Genomic DNA, 16,008 nt, shown 5'->3' on the forward strand with positions numbered 1-16,008 from the left:
CTGTGGTGAGCGGCTCTCAGCAGCGGCTGCTGTGAGGTGACGGATGGGCAGCAATTGCTTCCTCTCCCTGCACCCCGGCCCGCAGGCTCCGCTCCCTGCCTCCCCTGGTCCTGCCCATCTGATCTCCTGGTCTGGGGCCACCGTCTCTACGCCCAGATTCTAGAGGCAGGTAGACCTTTATTTAAATTGAGACACTCCTTTTTTCTCACTGGAGACACCCTTGGCTGAGAGCCAGGGCCTCCGGCTGTGTGTTCTCCAGACAGAACCGTGGGTGTGTCCTGCCAAGCAGGAGGACATCAGAGACCATTTTGTGCAAACCTTCCTCCTCCCCGAATGCGCAGACCCCCCTCCCCTTTGCCATGTGGTAAACTGAGAACGAGTTGAAGCGTTTCCCCAGAGAAACCTCCGTGAGTTCCTGGTGTGTCCCCTGGGGCGGCAGCTCTGCTCGGCCGAGTCTGGCCTCGGTGGAAGGCTCCGGGGAAACAGAACCCGACCGTGGGAGGCGAGAGCCGGTTTCTCTCCAGGCGTCTAGGACGCTCTACTTACCCAGAGACCAAGGGGAACGCATGTCAGGGGGAGGCAATGAGGGATGCAGTCAGCCCGGTCCTCTCATGCTTTCAAGGAGGAAAATGCCCCCTAACGGGAACTGACTGCAGGCGCATTTTGATTCTTGAGAACCGACCCCGGTCCTCAATCCCGAGCTGCCTCCTCTGTGGATCCGTTACCCGATCAGCCCATGTTCACTGGGATGATGAAGGCGGCACCGTCTGTTGGGAACCACTTACCCAGAGAAGCAGTGGACCTGTTCTCACCACCCCCAGCTGCAGTGGCTCAGACAAACGGAAGTTCACGTTCCCTCTGCCTTCACCTCGGCCAGGGGTTTAAAGTCCTTCTCCCCTCGGTTCTTCTAGCCCTTAATCCCCCAGACATGGCAGCCAGCCTTCGAAGGAGGAGGGAGGGGGCATAAACTTGCCCACATCTCTCATCTGTCTACCCCTTACGTTGGGAAGAGCCAGCGTTCTTTAAGAAGCCACCCCTCTCCCAGTGAACGCAAACGTCTGTTACTTGTTCCCTCGTCCGGAACGGGTCACATTGCGTCCCTAGCTGCAAGGGAGGCTGGACAGGCGGGGCGTCGGCGTCACTGTAATAGTCCAAGACCAACCGGCTGCAGCTTTCCTCCTTGTGCCGAGAACGCTGCCGATCGGCACAAAGGTGACGTGCTTTCAGCCAGGAAGGCGCTGGGACAGGATGCTAGGCCGACCGCGCAGGGAGTCTCCGCCCTCACGCAGGAGTCCTTAGCCTGTGAGCTCTTCTCACCGGCTCATCCACATGGCGAGGAAGCCCATGCCTGGAAGGGGCCCAGCCCACCGCTCAGCGTCTCCTTCTCATCAGGTGTCACTGTCACTTCTGTTCTGCGTGGGCTCCAGACCTGTCCCCACCTGGGGCTGTGGGGACCGTGTAGCTAGAGTTGGACTGAGATCCAGCCGAGTCTGCAGACTCCCATCACGGGGAGACAGACAGGAGCACCAGTGCCTTCTGCAGGGCACCCCAGCCCTGGGACACGGGCGGGGGAGAGCCTCCTCACCCAGAGAGGGGGACAGAGCCGGGGTGGGGGTGGGGGTAGGGGGCTCCAGGCCAGGAAGACTCTCAGAGCTTAGGCAGGAGGAGGGGCTGAGAAGCAAGGAGACACGGATGGTGTCGCAGCAGCTCAGACGTTTCTTGTGCTGTCACCTCAGTCGGCCCACAGGGCCCTGGAGGCAGGGACGGTGGCTTCTCTGTTATCCCTCTTGTGTGTCCCCAGAAGTACCCCAGTGCCTGGACCGTATCTGCAGCCCTATAAGTGTGTAGTTAGAATAAATGCGTTAATGCGGAAATAAATAGATCATTACCCAGGTCATGGAAATCTCTCGGCCAAAGGGATAGAGTTACGGGCTGAGAGGGACTGTGGAGGCCAAGCAGGTGAGCCTGGCCCCACAGGCCGGGGAGCTGCCGGACGGGGTATTCTGGGAGCCATGTGTCCTGACCGAGCGGGGGCAGCTATAAATTGCCCGGAAGCCTCTCGGGCTTAGTGATGTCCAAAAGGGGTGGCAGCTGGCGTGGGGGTCTGGCTCCTCAGAGCGGCCTGGCCAAGTGCTGACGCTGCGGGAAGACTATTTTTTCCGCCTTTGGGGCCTTCAGCCTGTCCCTGTCCGCTGGGGTTCGGGAATCAGGCTGTTCCCGGATAACTGCGGAGACCAGGCTCAGTGGCTCTGCCCCCCACCTGAGCCCCAGCCACCAGCCCTGGGGTTCGCTCATAATCAAGGCGAACCTCCGAGTCAACTCACTTCAGATGACGCACGCTCCCCAGCCAGTCAGTCTGGCCGGCTGCCAAAGTTAAAGCCATCGGTCGCCACCCCACAGCTGCCACCATCCTGGGTGGAGCCGTCTAAATACCACCCAGCGCCGGCCTCCTCCCTCAGACCGGGTCCTCGACAGACAGCTCGGTGCTGGGTCCAGAATACCTTCTGCCATGGGGCTCGTCAGACCCCCTGGTGCCTTTTGGGATCAGCATTAAAAATAGCTCCTCCCGCCCTAGCTTGTTCGGCTCCGTGGATAGAGCATGGGCTCAAGGACTGAAGGGTCCCGGGTTCAATTCCGGTCAAGGGCAGGTACCTTGGTTGCAGGCTTGATCCCTGGCTCTGGTCAGGGTGTGTGCAGGAGGCCAGCAATCAGTGTCTCTCTCTCTCTCTCTCTCTCTCTCTGTCTCTCTCTCTCTGTCTCTCTCTCTCTGTCTCTCTCTCTCTCTCTCCCCCTCCCTTCCACTCTCTCTAAACATCAATGGAAAAATATCCTCGGTGAGGATTAGCAAAAATAAAAATGAAAGAATAGCTCCTTCCAAATCAGGAAATGACCTCACTCATTCCCCTCACTGCTGGGGCAAGGGCCCCCACGCCTGCCCCACCCTCGAACGCGTGTGCCCCAAAGGTGAGGAGAGGGCATTGCGCGTGGAGCTGACGGGATGCGGATGTGCCTAGTGACGTGTGGTCATAACAATATCGCCTGTGACCAAGTTGCTTCATGGGTGGGGTGTCCATACTAAGCCGCCTCAGGGGCTAGGAGGGGCCTCCCCGCAGCCCAGTCCTGTCCTGGGCATGGTCTCACCCCATCCTCAGTGCAGCCCCAGGACACGGGTGTGCTCGGGAGGGCCTCCCCCGTTACCGACACGCACACCCAGACTGAGAGCTTAGGAGGCGGGTAGGGGAGCCCACACTGGGACCCAGGACTCTCAAGTTCAGAGTGGGTGCCTCTGGGATTTATAGGGCACCTACAGAGCCCTTTTTCCTTCCAGCCTTTTCCTTTTAAGTGAGGAATCATGAGGACGCTTATGGATACCCTATCATGAAGCATGTTTTATTGCATGGCTTGCCCTGCTGCCTTTGTACGGCCCAGCAGTTTTGCATGCTCCTGGATTTGCACCTGCAGCTCCTTAAGGTGCATAAGAGGCACCTTTTGGTGGGTCCCTGGCACAGAAGACCGTGTCAGGGACCCCCTGATGACTTGGATTTTCACGTCCAAGTGTACGCCTTTCTCGGGGAGGCGCCCTCTGCGGCGTCTGTGCGTCTGTCTCAGCCTTCCTGCTCTAAGAGGAACCTCCAGGCTCGCTTCCCAGGGAGGCCCCTGCCCTCCCCACGCTGCGCCGGGCCAGCAGTCGGCTCTGTGCCCAGAGCCCCCAGCACCCATGCCCTTTCCTGCCCCGTGTCACCTGTCCATCCTGGGTTTGGCGTCTGCCTCCCTCTCACAGCAGACCCTCTGGGCTCCTCCCGGGTGGGGACGGGGCCTCCTTCACATGTGCATCTGCTCCAGGCACTGGACCCCTCCATGCTGTGAGATGGGGGATCCGTGTGGACCCCTCCGTGCTGTGAGATGGGGGATCCGTGTGGACCCCTCCATGCTGTGAGATGGGGGATCCGTGTGGACCCCTCCATGCTGTGAGATGGGGGATCCGTGTGGACCCCTCCATGCTGTGAGATGGGGGATCCGTGTGGACCCCTCCATGCTGTGAGATGGGGGATCCGTGTGGACCCCTCCATGCTGTGAGATGGGGGATCCGTGTGGACCCCTCCGTGCTGTGAGATGGGGGATCCGTGTGGACCCCTCCGTGCTGTGAGATGGGGGATCCGTGTGGACCTCTCCGTGCTGTGAGATGGGGATCCGTGTGGACCCCTCCATGCTGTGAGATGGGGGATCCGTGTGGACCCCACATGCTATAAGATCGGGTGGGGGCGGGTCCATGTGAGATCACGTTCCCAGAGGGACTGTGGCTGCCATGGGCTCACTGGCCTCTCTGCTGCTCTTGCTTCTCAGACGTGCTGTGCCCCAGCGTCCGCGTGGAAGGACATCGCTTTAAGCACACCAACGGTGGGACCAGGGAAATCACAGGTGAGAGGAAGCGGCCCCCACGCGTGCCCACCCGCCGCAGTACTTGCTGGACCTGCGCCCGACTCTCCCCGATGCAGGGCGGCCTCGCCCTCCTGGGCCCGGGCCTGTCTTTAACCAAAGAGCCGCTAGGATGGTCTGAGCTGTGCCGGTGGCCAGACCCTTCCACAGACCGCCTGCCCGTCAGGAAATGCTCGTTTCCCCGGGCTGGTGACTTGTGGGGGCCACTGCGTGGTGCGGGCGCTGGCATGAGCGGTGGCCCAGCTGGGCGTGAGTGAGTGGGATTGGCGGCCAGCGGGGGAATGCCGCAGGCGCTGGGAGTGAGGGCGGGCGAGTCACAGTTGTGAATGTGTGAGTGAATCGGTGGTGAGAGCGCAAAGGGACGGGACCCAGCCTCTCCTCAGAGGCTGTGGTGACAGGGGTGCTGGGGCCAGGCGGGCGTGGCTCAGGTGGCTGCCCATCATCCTGATAACGATGGGCTTTTCCTCCTCCCTGCGCCTGGCGTCCTGCCTGCAAAGCACTCCAAGGCCTGACCTCAGGGACTTTTCTCCTCTCCAGCCACCACCCTCGGGTCCAGTTCTGGCCCATGTGTGATGCCCATGGGTCAGGCTCCCCTCCAGGCAGTGAGCGGGGGACGTTCAGGACAGGGTGCTATGCAGGCGCTGCCAGTCCCCGCCCCATCCCAGGACCTGCCAGGTCAGGGGCCGCTGCTGGGGACTCAGAGGTGCCAGCCCCACCTCTTGTGCTGGGGGCTGTTGAGAGAATGGGGGCGGGTGGGCGTGCTGCCTGGGAGCACTGGGCGGAGAGGGAGGGGCTCGCAGTCCTCCGGAGCAGCCCGACAGTGACTGTTTTCCTTTAATATATTTTTGTTGATTTCAGAGAGGAAGGGAGAGGGAGAGGGGGAGAGAGAAACATCGATGATGAGAGAGAATCACTGATGGCTGCCTCCTGCACGCCCCCCTCCACCCCCACCCTGGGGATCGAGCCCGCATCCTGGGCCTGTGCCTCCACTGGGAATCGAACGGTGATCTCTTGGTTCCTAAGTCAGTGCTCAACCACTGAGCCACACCGGCCGGGCCAGCCAGTGACCACTGATGTAGAGACGCCTTGGGCCCCATTTCCAGTTTCCCGATGGATCCAGCTGCTGGCTCAGCCCCACACTCTCACCAGCTGCTTCCTTCCCTGCCCCGCCCCCACTGCCCGTCAGCACCTCCTAACCTCCAGCACCCGGTTCCTGCTCGGTGCCCAGAAGGTGCCAGCACCATCTGCTTCCTTTGTCCGACTCATGAAATGACTCAGCCTGTTCGCCTTGTTAACTCGATCACCTTCCAGTGAATGTGTTCACAGCTGAGTCACTGCCCATTGGGGGACACTGCTGGCCACCCCTGCTGACGGCTCTGGTCCTCAGTCCCCAGCCGGGCTCGGACCGCACCCGGTCTCGGTGGGAGGCCTGGAGCCTGCACCTCCCCCCCCCCCCCCCCGCACCTTTTCCTGGGACGGGAATTGCAATGGGAGCTGGACCTCTCCTCACTCACTGCTGTGCTTGCTCTGAGTGTGTTCCTGCAGGGGTTCCCCCGCGGAGCCCCGTCGCTCCCGGGACCAGGGGCCAGCTGCCTCTGCAGAGCCAGGGGCTGCTCCTTGGTCCCCATGCTTTTCTCTCCAAACCTGCCCCACTCCCGCCTTCCCACAGGGTTTGACCTGATGAATTTGTTCCGCGTGAAGGACGTCCTGGGGCAGCGAGAGGACGGGGTGCAGAGCTCCTACGTCCGGATGGGGTCCTTCCCCGTGGTGCAGAGGACAGAGTGAGTGCTCCCTCTCCTCTGCGGCGGGGCTTGTGGGAGGGCGAGGCCGGGCCACTGGCTTCCTGCAGACAGTCGCCATTAATGCCTTTCCCGTCCTCGTTGTCATAACTTTTCCTTGTTTTTCCGTATATATATATGTGTGTGTGTGTGTGTATATGTATACATATATATATATTCGTATATATATATATCCTAAGAAAAGCCTTAGTTCTTCTCTCTGTAGACATAGAAAAATTGAAACAGATGTAGATATGTAGATATAGTGTAGATAGCTATAGGCATAAATATATAGATAGAATAATATATAGCATATAAAGATGTATCTCTATATACACATCCACACACACGTGCGTGTTCTTTTGAAGGTATAAGAAGAAAGTGTGTGTAGACAACCACAGACTAGTTGGACTCAGGAATGACGGAGAAAGTGAGGGAGTGAACTCTGGCTTCGGAGCCCGTGTGGGGACGGAGGGGAAGTCCAGGCCGTGGCCTCAGCGTCCCTGGATCCCGAGGAGGCCCAGGAGCTGGGCCCGGCGCTGCTGCCGGTGCCCGGGGCGGCCTGGGAAACCAGCTCAGACAGGGACTTGGAACAACCCGCCACCCCCAGCTTAGAGCTGTGCACGGGGATCGGACGGGGAGGCCCAGACTTTGCCAAGCGCAGGGTCCCTGAGGGTCTGCGTGTCTGAGAACCAGGAACCCGGCCGCCTCCTCACTTCCCCTCCTGGCTCTCTGGCCAGACGGCTAACCGGGAAGCCAACGCCGAGTGCGAGTGCGCTCCCCAGGCAGCCGCCTGCCCAGGTCCGCAGGGGGCATAGACCAGTGATGGCGAGCCTTCTGAGCTCGGCGTGTCAGCATTTTGAAAAACCCTAACTTAACTCTGGTGCCGTGTCACATAGAGAAATTTTTTGATCTTTGCAACCATAGTAAAACAAGGATTTATATTTTTGATATTTATTTTATATATTTAAATGCCATTTAACAAAGGAAAATCAACCAAAAAAATGAGCTCGCGTGTCACCTCTGACACGCGTGTCATAGGTTCGCCATCACTGGCATAGACCGCTTAGGGGAGGCGAGCTCTGAGACCGGCCCTTGGTGTGAGCCTCTGCCTGCCACGCTCCAGCCAGATGGCGAGGAGCTAACCCTCCCAGCCCAGTCGCCCCAACAGGAGAAAGATCAGGACGCCCTCCCCTCAGCACTCCTTGTGAGGGACCCCTCCATTCTGAATTGGGAGGGGAGCTGCAGGGAGTCGGGGACTCTAGATGGGGGCTGCGGCCACGCCCGCTGGAGCCCCCAGCTCTGTGGAGACGGGAGGATGTCCTGGTGCAGGGGCAGGGGACTGGGCAGGGCAGGGATCAAAGGTGGGCCTTGCTGCCAGGGACAGCAGAGGGTGCGCTGGGCCACTCAGCTGCTGGGAGCCTGGATTGCGTCAGGGACGGTGGCCCTGGGGAGAGGGAAGCATTGTGGGTGGATTTGAAGGGGCCAGTGGAGGGGCCACAGGAAGGTCTCACAGGGCCAGCCAGAGGCCCTGATGGAAGGAGGAGGCAGTCGGGTGGGGGCGGGGGTAGAAGTGTTCAGGAGGCGCGGTGGGCGGGGCTTCGGGACCAGGCTGCACGGCCTCTGTTGGCAGCTCCTGTCTGGTCGCTAGTCACTGTCTGTCTCCGTCCCCCCAGGGATGTGTTCCCCCAAGGCCTGCCTGACGAGTACGCCTTCGTCACCACCTTCCGCTTCCGGAAGAGCTCGCGGAAAGAAGACTGGTACATCTGGCAGGTCATCGACCAGTACGGCATCCCGCAGGTGCGCGGGCCGCAGCCGGTCCTTCTCGGGGCGGGCCTCGCCCCTCCCAGGGCCCCCCAGGGCCTCTGTCCTGGGCCTGGATGTACAAAGGCCCAGGAGACCCGCGAGGGCCCGGGGCGGGGGGCGTCACACCTTACGCCTCCCTGGGCACCGCTTCCCCCGTGGAGGGTGGCGTGCTGGCTCTCCGGTGGGCGAGGACCTGCTTCCCGCAGGCGTGGCAGCAGCTGGGCGGGCCGATGGCACTGTCTGTCCGCAGCCTGAGCGAGGCTCGGGGTGGAGGAGGAGAAAGTGGCTCGGGGTCAGCAGACCTGGTTCTGATCTGTGTGTGGCCCTGGCCCTGAGAGTGGTCCTCTGGGTCTTGATAGAGTTCTTCGCCGTGACCTGGACACAAACCCACCACCCAGGGTCGGTGGCCGCACCTGGCGCAGGGCCTGACACCAATGCCGCTGGTCACAGGCAGCCCTCCGGGACCGTCTGGGTGTCACGCTGCTGAAGCCGGGCAGCGGGTCTTTGCCCACCTGGTGTGTGTGGGCTCCGTCCCTGCAAAGGGGGGTCAGCCCATGAGCAGCCGTGGCCGGGGGAGGAAGCCGGCCTCAGCGTCGCAGCCGCAGCACGAGGTGCCGGTGCGAGAGGCGGCGGCTCTGCTTTGTGCTCTGCCGAGGTCCAGGGCCCGGCTTCGGCATCCGTGGGTCACGTCTTTGTCTGTGGTTTGCCCTGTTCTCTCCTGAACCATGAACCGTGTGAAGGAAGACAGGGCTCCCCAGCTGGGGGTGCCAACTGTACTTTCACACGGGATTTCATTAGCATGGAGGCGGCTCAGGCCCTCGTGTGGAGACCAGCTTCCCCGGACCCTGACCTGGCACACACGTGCTCACCCACATGAGCTCGTCCACACGTGCTTGTCCACACGAGCTCGTCCACACGAGCTCGTCCACACGTGCTTGTCCACATGTGCTTATCCACATGTGCTCACCCATACGTGCTCACCCACGCATGCACATTTGGTAGGAGCCGGGGTGGTCCTGTGCACTTCCCACATTCCAGCTCACTCAGTCCTCATCACAGCCCTGTGAGTGGACCTGCAGCTGGACCATCTCACGAGGGAGGGCACTGGCCACAGTGAGGTTAGGCCCGGGCTGCCTCTTACAGGTGGTGAGAGGAGAGGCGGGATTTGAACCCGGGCAGTTGAGCCCCAAGTCTGTCTCTTCTCCACCATGTTTGGCGGCTCCTGTCTCATGAGTTCGTCCTGACAGATGAGTGATGTTCCTGTCACGGCCCTGGTCACACTGACCACGGGCTTCCCCAGGCTGCCTGCCGCGCGGCCCGATTTCTTCGTGTGGGAGGCAGCGCGCAGGGACGAGAGTCCTCCCGGGGCCCTTCTGGAGAGCAGGCAGCTCGTGCTGACCCTCACCCTTGGCCTGCCAGCACCCGGTCCTGCTTCTCCGGTTCCCAGGGTCTCAGCCACGGCTGGGCGCCGGCCACGACATTCCTGTGGGCCAGCCCGCGCCTCCCCCGCAGTCTGGGCCTGGTCCTTTATGAGGTTTGCAGAGCTGGTGCTCCCGCCGGCCGGCCCGCCTCTCCCTCCGCCTGCCGGCCGGGCTTCGCTGAGATGCTGCGAGATGAGCAGGGCAGAGGCTGAGCCGCCTGCCAGGACCTCAGGCTCCCCTTCCCAGAGGCGCCGGGCAGTTCACCGTCACTGGGCAGCCTGGGTGACTGCCGCCCCCGGTGGTGTGATGGGGCAGCTCCGTGCCCTGGGAGGTCCCGGGACACTGAGCAGGACGGGGTCACCGGCCGTCCATGCCCTTAGCCCTGTCCATCTGCTCTGGAGGTTTCCAGGTCCGTGATCGGACTTGTGTTCACAGCCGCCCTGCACGCTGGCACTTCCCATTGCCGTTTGGAGAAACCAAGGGCCGTCACTCATGCCCACACGATAAAGGGGCAGCGTGTGGGGCCGTTAGAGGTGAGGCCACGGTCCTGGCCTTGTTGGCAGGTTAGGGTCTTGTTGGAGACCAGGCCCCGGAGGTGGGCAGCCCAGAAACAGGGAGAGGGTTACAGTCGTCCGGGCAAGATGACGCTGACTGGCCGCCGGTAGGGAGAGTACCTGTGGGGACGCGGCCCGCCTCGGTGGATGAAGGTAAAACCAACGGATTTGCGATGGGTCTGAGCCGTGAAGCGCCGCCGGGGCCCAGCCCGTGCTGGTAGGCTCAGGCCTCGGGTCCACCACCCTCCCCGGCCCCCGATCTGCACTTGCTGGAAGAATGGAAACCTGGAGGGGAGCCCCAGGTTCTCCAGAGCCCAGATGGCCGAGGACACGGGGCTCCAACCTGTGAAGCCAGTTTCAGGAACTAGAAGGCGTATTGCATTACGTGTTGGGTTATCAGTCAGGGTGTGTGGTTTTCCAGGTTTCCACCCCAACAGTAGCATGCCGGCAGGGAATTGAAATGTGCCTCAGGCTCCCTGGGCCTGGAGAGGAAGGCCCCTCCCACTCAGTCCCATGGTCTCCCCCCAGGTCTCCATCCGCCTGGACGGCGAGAACAAGGCCGTCGAGTACAACGCTGTGGGCGCTGTGAAGGACGCCGTCAGGGTGGTCTTCCGCGGCACCCGGGTCAACGACCTCTTTGACCGGGACTGGCACAAGCTGGCGCTGAGCATCCAGGCCCAGAACGTCTCCCTGTACATCGACTGCGCGCTGGTGCAGACGCTGCCCATCGAGGAGAGGGAGAACATCGACATCCAGGGCAAGACGGTGATCGGCAAGCGCCTCTACGACAGCGTGCCCATCGACGTGAGTACCAGGTGCTCCCCATGCCCCCCACACCTGCCTGTATCATCTGTCGAGTCATCGCCTCGCTCCATCTTAGAAGGGAGGACCCCGACTCAGAACTGCCATGTGGGAGCCCAAGGTCACATCACTCACTCACTCACTCACTCAATCACTCATTCATTCAATCAGCCAGCCATTCAGTCAATCATTGATCACATCTGTATTGGGCACCTATTGTGTGCCAGGCACTGAGCTCAGCACTGGCAGGGTACGTTTATCTGCATATCTATATCTATATCTGTATCTCTCTACATGTCTATTTAAAAAACACTATAGCATATAGCCCGTATGCGTACTAACTACTTAGGACTGGCAAACAGTATAGTTGTAGTTTAGTTGTACATGCTTATGTGATATAGAATAACCCTACTGTTTGTTCACTTTACTAATACGTGTCCCTACTTTGGTTCAGGTACTAAACGTATAACCCGATTTGATTTTCATAATGCCTTTGAAACGTCTAGATGGTTGTTACGTTGTAAATAAAGCAGCTTGGTCTCGGCGGCGAGGCTAAACTAACTCGATAAACAGACAGTTTGTTTTTTGCTTCGTTGAGGTGGGATCGCTCAGTAAACTGCACAGATGCTAGGCGTGTCCCTGACCAGTCCTGTCGGGTGCACACCCTGGCAGGGTCCCGGTTCCAGGACGCCCCCTCGCCCTGGCTCTCTTTCAGTTTGACTTGCAGCGAATCGTGATTTACTGCGACTCACGCCACGCGGAGCTGGAGACGTGCTGTGACATCCCCTCGGGCCCGGTGAGCCATCCTTGCACAGAGAGGCCGGGAGGAAATGGGTCCTGAGCCTCCAGAAGGGGGGGTGTCCATGCCTGGGGAGGGGCAGTTGGGGTTCAGGGGACGCCCACCATTAGAAGGGGACCTGGCAGGGGGTCCGGAATCATTGCTAGGGACCCGACTCCTGGTGCAGTGGGGCGAGCAGGCCGTGAGGTCTGTCCGGGTTGAGGAGGCTCCAGGCGGAGCCTGACGGGGGTGGCGCTGGGTGAGAAGCAGGTGCCGACCCGCCCGGGTTTCCCTCCAGTGCCAGGTGATCGTGAGGACCGAGCCCCCGCCCCTGCCCCCGCCACCACCCACCGCCGGCAGCGAGCAGGTCGGGTTCTTGAAGACCATCAACTGCTCCTGCCCAGCCGGAGAGAAGGTACCTCCTGCAGCCCCATCTCAGGCCTCAGCCGGCAGCCCCAGAGCCGAGCGGGCAGGCTGGCCCGCAGGCCCGGCCATGGAGGTGGGAATTTCCCATCATGCACGTGTTCTGCCAGGGCCTGAGGCTCCCAGGCGCCCGTGACTCTCGGGTCAGGGAAGTGTTCTTGCTCCTTGGACCTCTCACTCCTCGGTCGTGTGCACGCCAGGACGGGGCCCCTCACTCAGCTCCGAGGGCATTTTCCCGAAGTCAGTGAGGGGTTCCCGCGGGGTCCCGGCCCCACCCGCATCCCCTGCCCTCGCGGGCAGCCAAGCCAAGCAGGACTTGGTTTGTGAATCGGACTGAGAAGGGCCGTGGTGGGGTGTGGCTGTGCTCTGTGGGCCCTCGTCCCTTTCTTCTCCACGTTTCTTTAATTAGCCGGACTCGGTAACCTCAGTGCGTAGATGAATAGATTTTTATGGATCTTGTTCTAATTTTAAAAACGAGTGCGCGTCTGTGAACACACCGCATCCATTACCTGGATTCAGTGTGTCATCGAGTGCCCGGGCGGCCGTCTGTTCTGCTTTTCTGTGGACCCTTGGCCCTTTGGGTAAGAAAACACTAAACAAAACACTGTCCACTGCTGGGCATCACAGACACAAGCAGCACCAAGATGACAAAAGAGGAATCGTGCTGGGCAGGGTCTCCATGAGGCTCACGGACCCACAGCCCCGGGCCTTGGCCTGCGGTCTAGTCTGTGGCTGTGCCTGCCCCTCCCAGCCGAGCGGCACCCGGAGGTGCTCGGTGACGCTGCCAGGGAGGAAGGAGACAGACCTGGACCGCGCGGATGCAGCCGCTTGGAGGGACGCACTTGGAGATCCTCAGCGCGCGGCTCACAGAGACTGGCTATGGCTCCCGGGGTGGAGAGGCCCCTTGTGCAGGGAGCAGGGGAGGAGTTAACACACAGCCTTACTCGTGCCCTTCCTCCTTTTCCCTTCAGGGAGAAAAGGGCTCCAGTGGCCCCGTGGGACTGCCCGGCCCGAAGGTCAGTCCTGGGCCCGAGGGGTGGCTCTGGGGCCGGGCAGCCTCGGCGTGCTCTCCCTGTGAGAAAGAAGCCGGCGCTCGGTCCCTGTCCCGCAGGCGTGGCTCCCGGCTGGGTGGGATGGACGGAGAAAGCAGCGGTGTGAGGTTAAGGACCTCTGGGCCCCTGCTCAGCGCCTCCATTTCTCACCCCGAAATTGTGAGTGGCGGGGGACACAGCCCTGACTCAGCACCAGCCGAGCTGGGGTTCGACCTGGGGCTTCTTTTAAAAAGCTTTTTTAAACGTATTTTTATTTCAGAGAGGAAGGGAGATGGGGAGAGAGAAACATCAATGACAAGAGAGAGTCACTGATCGGCTGCCTCCTGCACGCCCCACACTGGGGATCGAGCCCGCCACCCGGGCCTGTGCCCTGACCAGGATTCGAACTGTGACCTCCCGGTTCATAGGTTGACGCTCAGCCACTGAGCCGCACCGGCCAGGCAGACCTGGGGCTTCTAACGCTCCTTGGGGGCCTGGGCTCAGAGCAGGACCAGGCCATTCCCAGGGACAAGCATGACCTCCTTGCAGCCACTCGCTTTCTCAGAGGTTCTAGTTCCTGGAGGAGGAGGCTGGGCAGTTACTCAGGGTGGGCAGGGGACCATGCCAAGATCAGCTGCTCCTCGGGTGGGGCACGCGGGCGGTGGGCACCTGTGCGGGGAGCCCTGTGGGAGGACCTACGTGATCTTCATCTCTGGTTTCAACTCCTCAGGGCGACAGGGGAGGCCCCGGGCCATTCGGGGCTCCGGGACCCAAGGGTGAGAAAGGCGACTCGGTGAGTGAGGGCACCCCTCCTCTGCGTGGCTGGGGTGGGAAACCCGGGGGCCCCAGTCATGCCTGTCCCTGGAACGCACAGAGCCCCTGGTGGGAGCCAGGCACCGAGTCCCGTACCTCCCTCACGATGAAGCCCAGGTTCCTGTCTGTGGGCACGGAGTGGATTTCACACGGTTCTGACTGCATCCAGAGAACCACAGGAAACCACTCCCACAGAAATACAGGACGGTCATGTGACAACATCTCATCAGACTCTGAGTATTAAAAAGAGATAGAAGTCGTGGAAAGGAGCCAAGTGGGAATTCTGGAGTTTAAAATGACAGTAACAGAAACATAGAAGAAAATCACTAGAGACCCCACAGTGGGCTGGACGCAGGCTGGAGAGCCGCATTCTTGAATCTAGATCAATAGAGATGATGTCATCCCAAGTTCAGAGGGAAAAACCATGAAGAAAGATGGATAGAGCCTCAGAGACAGTCGGGGCGGGGGGGGGGGGGCAGGCATCGTGTCCCCCATGTGCCCAGGATGGGAAATCCAGGAGGAGAGGAGGGAGGGGAGCCGAAGGGTTCCAGACGTGCGGTGAGGCGTCCCGAGTGGGCGAAAAGCAGTCATGGACACGTGGTAGAAGCTCAGTGAGCCCCAGGCAGGATCAGCACGGAGACCCCTCCTCAGGGCAGCACAGTACAAGCCCTGAAGGACGGAGAGGTGAAAGCTCCCCGGGACATGCGCCACTAAACGGGACGCCCTCTATGAAATGTCGGGACGAGGGAGGCCCATCGAGACAGACCAGCGAGCGTTGTCCTGGGCCAGGGGCGGGGGGCAGGGGAGTGGCCCCGACAGGCAGGGCACTTTCTGAAGGGAGGAAACGCCCCAAGCTGACCGTGGCGATTGGTGCCCGCTAGGTAAGGAACGAAAGCCCTCCAATTGTGCACGTTAAGTATGTGAGTTACAGGGTGTGAGGTTAAAGCTCCCTGAAGCTGACATGGGAGAAGGGAGCGCACAGGCCGCGGAGCTGTGGGGGACTTGAATGCAATGGTGCTCACGGGAATCGTCGCCTGCACAGCGGTGCCATCTCTTAGGCTCCCGGGCAGAGTGATGAGGAGGTGCCCACCGTGTCCCACCCCCCCCCCCCCCCGTCCCCGGGAGCTGCTGCCACGTGATGCCAGGCCCCACGTCACCTCTGCTCGTTCCTTTTCAGGGCCGGGGACCGTTCGTCCACGGAGAAAAGGGTGAAAAGGTAAGCGTCTCCCTCGCTGTCGGACTCCCCAGGGCTGCGGAGGCGGCTTGGGACAGGACGGCCTCGGGTCTGGGAGAGGTGTGGCCGGTGAGAATGTGATGGGAGAGGCGGGGTCTCCAGGGCTGGGCACCGGCCTCGTGTGTCCTCCTGTTAAAGGCACAGGCACACACCGTGACCGCTGCACGGGGACACAGCAGTCTGAGAGCGCGTGACCCCCAGCCCAGCGTGAGCTTTGCACCCGGCCCACCTTTGCTGCGAGTTTGTGAGTCTGAGCCGCCTGACGCGGGGCTGACAGTGCCACCCTGTGCTTCCATGTGGTTCAGAGCCCCGCCCCCGGCCCCAGGGCTCAGGTTCCCTGCGGGCCCGGAACCAGAGCTTGGGTGTGAGCAGGACCCCAGATGACCCTCTGTGTCAGGACTGGGGCTGCTGGAGCCCTGGAGGGCAGGTGCCAGGTCTGGGCAGTGCCAAGGTGCCACCCCTGCACCAGCCTGTCCTCTGACCGGCATGTGGGTGTCTCTGTGAGCTGCAGGCACAGCTCTGCCTTGTCTGTTCTGACGGAGCTCAGGACGTGCAGCCTTAGGCTCCTGACGCCCGGAGGCGCGCCCCCCCCCCCCCCCCCCGGTGCCCGCAGCCCTGCCTGTGGCACTGCTTTTTGAACCCAGAGCTGAAGGTGCTGGCGGGAAGGATGGGCAGCCGAACAGACCGGCCGTCTCGCTCTGCCCTCGGCTCACATTCTCGGCCGTCAGCTGTGCATTCTCAGCGAAGTCCGAGTCCTGTCCCCGCCACAGAGGGGCGGCTGGGTGACTGGGGTGCCACCTCCCTCTCTGAGCCGCTGCTTTCCCAGCCTGAGACATGAGGGGCGGGACGCCGATGCCCGCAGGCCTGGCAGGCGTGGCTCTCAGACCTGGCCCCGAGCCCCCTGCAGCCTGAGCCCCTGGGGCTTCCTCCTG

At 61.5% G+C, this 16,008-nt stretch overlaps 1 protein-coding gene across 1 annotated transcript in view; it reads left to right on the forward strand.

Annotated features, from left to right (window-relative positions):
* COL22A1 (collagen type XXII alpha 1 chain) overlaps positions 1 to 16,008 on the forward strand; it is a gene marked incomplete at its 5' end in the record, with an annotated part of 109,237 nt that overhangs the window by 13,148 nt on the left and 80,081 nt on the right. The window contains 9 exons of the mRNA XM_081111084.1: positions 4,345 to 4,419; positions 6,107 to 6,218; positions 7,892 to 8,015; positions 10,525 to 10,800; positions 11,513 to 11,593; positions 11,874 to 11,990; positions 12,970 to 13,014; positions 13,760 to 13,822; positions 15,020 to 15,058. Coding sequence (XP_080967210.1) covers positions 4,345 to 4,419; positions 6,107 to 6,218; positions 7,892 to 8,015; positions 10,525 to 10,800; positions 11,513 to 11,593; positions 11,874 to 11,990; positions 12,970 to 13,014; positions 13,760 to 13,822; positions 15,020 to 15,058 — 932 coding nt within the window. The remainder of the gene's footprint in view (positions 1 to 4,344; positions 4,420 to 6,106; positions 6,219 to 7,891; positions 8,016 to 10,524; positions 10,801 to 11,512; positions 11,594 to 11,873; positions 11,991 to 12,969; positions 13,015 to 13,759; positions 13,823 to 15,019; positions 15,059 to 16,008) is intronic.

The sequence above is a fragment of the Myotis nattereri genome (assembly GCF_964212035.1).
Source record: "Myotis nattereri genome assembly, chromosome: 17".
NCBI lineage: Eukaryota > Metazoa > Chordata > Mammalia > Chiroptera > Vespertilionidae > Myotis > Myotis nattereri.